The sequence below is a fragment of the Tasmannia lanceolata genome, unplaced genomic scaffold (genome assembly GCF_043159265.1).
Source record: "Tasmannia lanceolata isolate RefF3 unplaced genomic scaffold, GAP_Taslan_0.1 ptg000044l, whole genome shotgun sequence".
Taxonomy (NCBI): Eukaryota; Viridiplantae; Streptophyta; class Magnoliopsida; order Canellales; family Winteraceae; genus Tasmannia; species Tasmannia lanceolata.
Window position 1 is genome coordinate 23,034,702 of NW_027518721.1, and position 8,921 is coordinate 23,043,622.

The following is an 8,921-nucleotide window of genomic DNA, read 5'->3' on the forward strand; positions in this document are numbered from 1 at the left end:
GAGACGTGTATACACCATGTCCCTTGTGACCCTCCTTGTTAACAAAACTCTTGGGAAATGATATCCCCACAAACGAATAAAATCCCCTTCTTAATGATGCCTTGTTTGAGGATAAATTCACCCACTTTACTGTTTTTGTTTGCCTTTCTTTTAAACGTAAAGAATTACTAGAATTTATATGATGGGTGGCCGTGAAAACACGTGAAGTCTAAAAAAGTAGGTACGGCCCACTTTTTTTTATGATCCAAACCGTTCGTCTGTTTGGACACAATGTAAATAGGGTGTGGCCAAAAATCATTTCCATAGGATGATCATAACCCTCCGATCTGTAGAAGATTCCATAAAGTCTAAAAAAGTAGGTACGACCCACTTTTTTTTATGATCCAAACCGTTCATCTGTTTGGGCACAATGTAAATAGGGTGTGGCCAAAAATCATTTCCATAGGATGATCCTAACCCTCCAATCTTAACTGATCTGAAAATGGAGATTTTCAAAATCATTTATGGAATCTTCTACAGATCGGAGGGTTAGGATCATCCTATGGAAATGATTTTTGGGGCACAACCTATTTATGTTGTGCCCAACCAGATGAAGGGTTTGGTTCATGGAAAAAGTGGGCCGTACCTACTTTTTTCAGACTTCACGTATTTTCACTGCCACCGATCATATAAATTCTCACGAATTACTTCAACTCTTTTGTGGTTTTACTATAACCTTCCTTTCAGGTGTCGGTAGTATAATGTCTTCAAGTCTAAACCACACCTACCGCGTTACGTGTTGGTCACGATTATTATATATTATCCACCACTCAATGATTCCGACCCTAGAAGCTCTTTTCTGATTTTTTGTAAAACACCAAACAGATCTCAAGCCCTTGTAGAAAACAGGTTAACTCAACCTAGAGAGAAAGAAGAAGAATAACAAAGAGGAGAGGAAAAAAAAATGGTGGTCTCGGTCACACAACCCAACGAGTCTTTGAACTCCACATTTGCATCAAGATATGTCCAAACTTCTCTACCCAGGTTCTTTTTCTTCTCCGTTTCCCATATTTTCCTTTTCTTTTCTTTCCTTTCCTTTATAATCATTCATAGATTTCTTCTTCTTCTTCTTCCTCTTGGTTTTCTTTTATCTTTGTTTTTTATTTGTAAAGATTCAAGATGCCTGAGAATTCGATTCCTAAGGAGGCTGCGTATCAGATCATCAACGATGAGTTAATGTTGGATGGGAATCCTAGGCTGAATTTGGCCTCCTTTGTGACTACTTGGATGGAACCCGAATGTGATAAACTCATCATGGCTTCAACTAACAAGAACTATGTAGACATGGATGAATATCCAGTCACTACTGAGCTCCAGGTTAGTGATTTTCTCTCATCATCTTAATAGATTTTAGGGGAAAAAAGATAACAAAACAAGATTTTAATTCCGGTGTTTCAAATCCTGGTGCCATTTTAGTAAGATCGGAAATCTTATCATGATCTGACCAGTTGTAAGCAAGTGGGAGTGTGGGACCCAATCGATCTGGTCTCTCTTGAATAAAGATAAGAAAATGGGCCCATTTTCTTTTTTTCCCCCGCGTACCATCTTCTTTCCTGTCATCGTGCTTTTAATCGTCCCCATTTCATCTCCTAAATGACCGGAATGACCTCATTTGGACCACTACTTTGGTTCGTGCAACTCCGGTCGGGTTCAATCCAAAAAGAGTCGAGTCGGGTTGAGTTTGGGTTCAGGTTGAGTTTTCCCAACCCGGGTTGAGTTCAGTTCGGGTTCACGTTGAGGGTTTGGCGACCCGACTCGAGTGAGTCCTGACATTTTTTTTTATGAAATTTCTGTTTTTAAGCTTAAAAACCCGGGTTCAGATCGGGTCGGGTCAGGTTCAGGTTGGGAAAAAGGGTTCCTCGGGTTGGATTCAGATTTGGGTTGAGTTCCGGTCAGGTTCAGGTTGAGGGTTTGGCGACCTGACCCGAGTGAAACCTGACATTTTTTTATGAAATTTGTTTTTTTAAGCTTAAAAACTTGGGTTGGATGATCAGGTTGATCGAACTTGGGTCAGGTCGGGTTGGAAAAATGGGTTCCTCCGGTTGGTTCGGGTTGAACCTCGTCAGATCGGAAATCGGGTCGGGTTAGGGTTGGAAGAAAAAGGCTTCCTCTGGTCGGGCCAACCCAACCCGAGTTGCACCCCCGTTCGAAGTCTGGAGAGGACGAGGGCATTTTGGTTGTTTTAATTGGGTGTTATTTTAATGTTATCAGAACCGGTGCGTGAATATGATAGCCAACCTATTCCACGCTCCTGTCGGCGACGGAGAAACGGCAGTCGGAGTCGGGACGGTGGGGTCGTCGGAGGCGATAATGTTGGCCGGACTTGCATTCAAGAGGAAATGGCAGAACAAGAGAAAGGCCGAAGGGAAACCCTACGACAAACCTAACATAGTTACAGGTGCAAACGTCCAGGTGTGTACTACGTACCATTGTGCATTTTAGCAATTATTATTATTATTATTTCCCATTTTTGGGCTTTGATTGGCTTATTTTGATATTTGGGTAGGTTTGTTGGGAGAAATTTGCTAGATATTTCGAAGTGGAATTGAAGGAAGTGAAGCTTAGAGAGGGTTATTACGTGATGGACCCCACAAAAGCAGTGGCAATGGTAGATGAGAATACTATTTGTGTTGCAGCTATCTTGGGTTCTACTCTTACTGGAGAGTTTGAAGATGTTAAGCTTCTCCATGATCTTCTCTCTCAAAAGAACAAGGAAACCGGGTAATAATTAATTGAAGAACTAGTGAAGAACTACCATACAAGTTCAAGTGGGGCCAACTTGTGAAATGATCTAGACCATTTATCTGTTATTACTTGTCATGAATGGGTCATGCTTCAAAGCCCCTTCAACAACCTCTTTTCTGTCACCTTTAATTGTGTCTATTCTATTGGTGAAGATAATCATGTCATTAAGAAAATTGTTAATTATAAAGCTTCTTTGTCAACCATAGAAAACAATTTTTTAATGGTTAAAACCTTGGTCTCATTGAACTTGGACAGGAATTCCCAACACCCTTGTCAGATTCCTGGCCCCCTGTCCCAATACATGTGACCTGCCTCATTTTTTTATTCCTCTGGATGTGATTTGTTCTAATTTTTCTTCCTTTCCCAAAATAGCTATGTTCATCTTCTCACTCCAGTTCAAGAAAATCTTCTCCATAGCATGATCCTAGCCATTTCATTTGTGGAGATTTCTATATTGTTATTTTAAACTTCATAATCCATTCATTTTAAATTTAAAATATCGGAGTGCTAATGTGAAGAAGATTTTTGAGGAATAGGTTGGGGACTGCTAATTGAATGGTTTAGATTATCTAAATATGTGAGCCCCAGTATACTTTTTTGTTGGTCCATGTCTTGATTTGTGTTATTATTGGACAGATGGGATACGCCAATCCATGTAGATGCAGCGAGCGGTGGATTCATTGCACCATTCCTTTATCCGGAATTGGAATGGGATTTCAGGCTCCCATTGGTGAAGAGCATCAATGTCAGTGGACACAAATATGGCCTTGTTTATGCTGGAGTTGGGTGGGTGGTATGGAGGAGCAAAGAAGACTTACCTGATGAGCTTATTTTCCACATCAACTATCTCGGAGCAGATCAACCCACCTTCACTCTCAACTTCTCCAAAGGTGTAACTAAATTACCACCCTCAAAACCTCTCACATTTCTATTGGAATTGCATTCTTAATGCCGAAAGTTTGCAAGAAAACCCATTTATTAAAGTTTTGAGGATGTTGTGCTTTTTTTTCTTGCAGGCTCTAGTCAGATAATTGCTCAGTATTATCAGCTTATACGACTTGGCTTTGAGGTAATTCTTTTATATAATTTACTAGTTCTGAAATTTCACTATTTTAGATTGCTAAGGCCCGGTTTGTTTTGGATTTTGATAATTGATTGTGAGTCCAAAACGTTGAGACCTAAGTAGGACTCACTGTTGAAAGCTAGTTCGCCCAAGTCCTTATAAGCCAGCCCATTTATTTCACTTTTCGGATGTGGGATCTTGATTTTGGGTGGAAGGTCACAAAACTGATAATTATACTCAAAATTAAATGTAAATTTGAGTCCAATAATCAGTTAAGACTTATTACTGGACTCAAAATTGGAAGGCCCACTGTATGTCCTTATTTTCTTTAATGGTAAACAATTGAATTAATAAGGAAACCGGAAGACACCCGACAATCGAGATGATCAGGAAAGTACAAGTAATAAATAAATAAAAAAGAATGAAAAAACCAGGACCAAACATCAACCAACAAGGGGGGAGAAAGTCAAAAGTATCCAAGGACGCCTCAGCCATTCTCTCCCTGGCAAGACGATTAGCATCCCTGTTTGCCAATCTTCTCGCACGGTGAATTGAGATGCAGGATCCCGCCACTCGATCCAAAATCTCATCAAACCACTATGCAAACCTCCATGGATGAGCGAGAATTCCACTTAGCCATTTTATTACATTAAGGGAATCACCTTCCACAATTACCTGATCAAGGATATTAGGATCTAGTAGCCTTATTCCTTGATGCACTGCTTGGATCTCCGCCTCATTGGAATCTGTAATTCCAATGAGTCCAGATTCCAATGAGTCGTGAAAATGCCCAACTCGTAACGCCCTCGTAGTGACAAAGGATACCCCTTATTCCCGCAGGACCAAGATTTCCCAAGCTTGATGTATCAAAGTTCAACTTGAAGACTCCTATGCTTTGGGGGGGGTGTGCCAAGCCTGTGCTAAAAAGTTTATCACACCTCTGACTAACCACTCCACAGCTCACGCACCGAGACAAACCTGAAGTTGTGAAGGGCCCTAACCCATGAGATTGTGAGTGCTAGAACCTTAGTGTAGAGAAAGTAAGGGATTTTTCTAAACACCCTTGCATTCCGCTCTTTCCATAGCACCCACAATCTAGTGAGAAAAACTACATTCGATAGAGCTTTACCTTTTAGCCGCGAAGGAGCATATGGCCAACTTTCCAAAAGCTCCAAAAGTTTGGACGGGAACACGCATTCCAAATCTACTATGAATTTTGCTCCACACACACTTGGCTTTCTTACAATGAATGAATATGGTCCATTGACCCTCTTGCGTCCACACATAGCTCACAATCAATAATCCACATGTTGCGCTTACGAAGATGATCCACTCTATATCCTTATATTCTACCATTATCTTTAGAAAACCCTGTTTATATCTATCTGGCTAGCTAGCTAAATGAATATGTATTATATGTTTTCTGTTAAAAGGGATACAAGAACATCATGGTGAACTGCATGGACAATGCAAAATTCCTGAGAGAAGGGATAGAGAAGATGGGCCGCTTTGATGTAGTCTCTAAAGAGGTGGGTGTGCCCCTTGTGGCTTTCTCCCTTAAAGACAGCAGCCAGCATACTGTCTTCGAGATAGCCGAGAGTCTGAGGAAGTTCGGATGGATCGTCCCTGCTTACACAATGCCTGCGGACGCCCAACACATTGCCGTTCTCCGAGTTGTGATTAGAGAGGATTTCAGCAGGACCTTAGCCGAGCGTCTTATCTCCGACATTGAGAAGGTTTTGAAAGAGATAGATATGTTTCCATCTCGGTCCATAACTGCCCATGAAACTGAGGTTGTGAAGAAGAGTGAGAGAGACATACAAGAAGAGATCACCAAATATTGGCTGGAGCGTGTTCGACGCAAGAAGACAGGCCCTTGCTAATAAGCTTTCAAGAGGGCTCATTGTGTTTGTTTGCTTATTAATTTGGCAGTTTATGGTTGGCTAATGGCTATTGTTATCCTTATTATGTATTGTTGTATGTGGCTCTTATCATCTAGTCATATAGAGGAGAGAGTATGTAATATGCAGTGTTTTAAAACTCGGATGAGAATGAGGACTCGTATAAGGACTTGCGTAATAGGGAATTGACTTGGGCGAAGTCTATGATTGATCCTTGTTTTATGCCAATTTATCCTTGTTTTATGCCAATTCCTTGTGAAACAACCAATTACTCCAAAAGCTTAAGCTGTTAGAGTTGGTGTTATTTAATAATTTTATACTTCAACACTCCCCCTCAAGTGTGCCCCTCTTTTATGGGTTGGCCGTACATATGGCCCCTCTTTTGGGTTGGCCTGCATATGAATTTACATGAATTTTTAATATAAAAGATAAGTGGATTTTTAATATCAAATCTTGTAGGACCCCCACAAGAAAATCGTGGGGGTCCATCAATACATCCTGAAAGTTGTGCTCATCCGATGATCCAACTGTCTTGTCCATTCCGTGGATTGAAATGTTCTCTGTTTTCAAGGAAAACAAACCTAGAAAGACCCTAGAATTTTTTCTCCATGGATTGTTTTCCATAATTATGTTTTGGGAATGATATATATTCGCCCCCTTTTTTTTTACTTGGGACAGCCAGACTGAGTATAAAAGAGCAGTCATAAATACACTGAAGGGAGATTTCCCAAGTGAAAAAAAAAAAGGAATGAATATATCACTTCCCATTAATAGGGGTGCAACTCGGGTTGGGTTCAGTCCGAACCCGACGGATTCAACCCGAAAAAAGGTCGGGTTTGGGTTCGGGTTGACTTTTCGAAACCTAGGTTGAGTTTGGTTGGGTTCGGGTGGAGGGTTTGGCAACCCGACCCAAGTAAAACCTGGCATTTTTTATGATTATTTTTTAAAGCTTAAAAACTAGGGTTGGGTCGGGTTGAACTCAGGTCGGGCCGGGTTAGGGTTGGAAAAAAGGGTTCCTCAGGTCAGGTTGGGTTGGGTTGAACCTCGCCGGGTTGGAAATCGGGTCGGGTTGGGTTTGGGTTGGAAAATGTGCTCCTCGGGTCGGGTCAGCCTCAACGCAACCCCACCCGACCTTAGTTGCACCCCTACTCGCCAAGATCCAAAGGGCTTCCAACTTGTTTAGATTGCAAGAAAGATATTTTTAACAAACAATGTTAAAAGGGTAATTTTTGGATCATACAAAGAGGCAAGCGAGGCATTTATGAGAGAATTGGAGGGTTGGGATCATCCCATGGTTTTCGAGGGAACAGCCAGGAGTGCAAATATGCGGACCCCACAGTAATTTTTTGGTAAATAATACATTCACCTCCTTTTTTTCCTTGGACACCCTTTGTAGTGCAAAAAGAGTAGTCATAAAGACACTTGACGGGGTTGGCCTGGGAAGAAAAGGGGGGAAATATATCACTCCGCTAGTGATATATTCATGCCCTATTCTTCTTCCCCGGGCCACCCTCCAATGTATTTAAGAATTAGAAAGGGAGATGATTTTTTCACTCCCCCTTAGGAGCGATGCACCCCCCTTTAACGTGAATTGTGGGCAACTTTAATGTTTTTGGACGTCAAATCATATTAAAAGGGACGCCCATCCGTCCTACAGGAGGTGAAGAAATCATCGCCCGCCCATTAAGAACACTCTTTTTAGTTTTTACACTAGAAAGGGTGGCCCGGGAAGAAAAGGGGGAGAATATATGATTTCCCTTTTAATAATCGCACAAGCTCAAGCTTGTGTTTTCGATGAGTTAGTGCAATTATCAAAACATGATAGTGCCAATATCAGTAGCCTTTTTTTAAGCCTTGTTCATTTCGTAACGACCCCAGTTGTCATCCGTCCTGTTCGGCTGCTTCGGTTTGGTGGTGGGAATACCAAAGGTTCTCCTGTTTTATTCTATATTGTTTTTCCCCCTTTTCCATGGCTTCATATGCATTCCTGAGAAAGTTTAAGGGAAAGCTTCTTCTGCATTTGAGAGCTTTGAGAGGTTAGGAATTGACTCTGAAAGAAAACCCATATTTCAATGGAGAGAGGGATAGTGGAAGTTGGATTTCTCAGCAAGAAACCCTATAATCCTCCAACATGGGCTTCTCATCTCAACTCAATCCCTTCTCAAGTCTATTCTCTTGCCCATGTGAGAAAACCTCCTCTCTCTTTTGTTCTCTATTTAATTAACATTTTGAAATTTAGGAAAAATTACAGTTACACCCCCTCAACTCTAGTTTCAAACTCATCAAATACACCCCCCTCACTTTTCAATAAGGTAGACCCCCTGCTCTTTTGAAATACCATCAATGCTAATTAAGATCTCATCTCTAGTCGGTCGACAGCCAACCAAAAACAAAGTGGGCCCACATTGTTTGGACGGTCCAAACCATTCACTATCAATGCTAATTAAGATCTCATCTCTAGTCCGCCGACCAAAAACATAGTGGGCCCATATTGTTTGGACGGTCTAAAGCATTCATCTGATGGAGCTAGACATATATAGGGTGTGCCCAAAAAATCAGCTCCATAGGATCATCCTAACCCTTCGATTTGTAGAGAGACTGTCAACTGAGGGGGCCTACCTTATACACGTTGAAAAGTCAATGAGATTGAAACTATAGGGTCATTGTTGAATGTGTCAGAAAGTTGAGAGGGTGTAACTGCATTTTTCCCTTGAATTTATGTGTAATGGATGCTTTCTATCATCTTTATCTCTATGTCTACTATACAATTTAAGCAAGATAGAAACAGAAATAATGTCTTCTGAATATCTTAATCAGTTCTCTTAATTCTTCAAGATGCTATTTGTTGTAGAGAACCGGACTGACTGGCTATGAAATTTCATATTTTGAGAAATTTTCTTGGTCTCTAGTTTTAGTCTTCATTATGTCTGTTAGGTCTGGTTTAAGTTGCCATTTCGTTGAATGGGTTTGTAAAAGAAGCATTGTTTAAAAACTATTAGGAATGTAGATAGGTAGTAGATGTAATCAAGAAATGCAATTTTAAATCAAGAATCAGCCAATAACAACAAGAACAGTCATAAAACAGATATATGCAGTCCAAAAACAGAGAATATGAGCAGAATTGTGCTGTAATTGACTGAAAATTGATGAAAACAGCAAGAAAGATGAACAGA

The 8,921-nt window shown here is 40.7% G+C and overlaps 1 protein-coding gene across 1 annotated transcript; it reads left to right on the forward strand.

Annotated features, from left to right (window-relative positions):
- Window positions 1–777: 777 nt before the first annotated feature.
- On the forward strand, window positions 778–5,959 carry LOC143863262 (glutamate decarboxylase 4-like). Its single transcript, XM_077373938.1, has 7 exons — window positions 778–1,023; window positions 1,152–1,356; window positions 2,251–2,451; window positions 2,546–2,760; window positions 3,421–3,674; window positions 3,801–3,853; window positions 5,281–5,959. Exons 1-7 carry the CDS (start codon window positions 944–946, stop codon window positions 5,728–5,730), a joined length of 1,458 nt encoding a protein of 485 aa, XP_077230053.1. The 5' UTR covers window positions 778–943; the 3' UTR covers window positions 5,731–5,959.
- The last annotated feature ends 2,962 nt before the right edge of the window (window positions 5,960–8,921 follow it).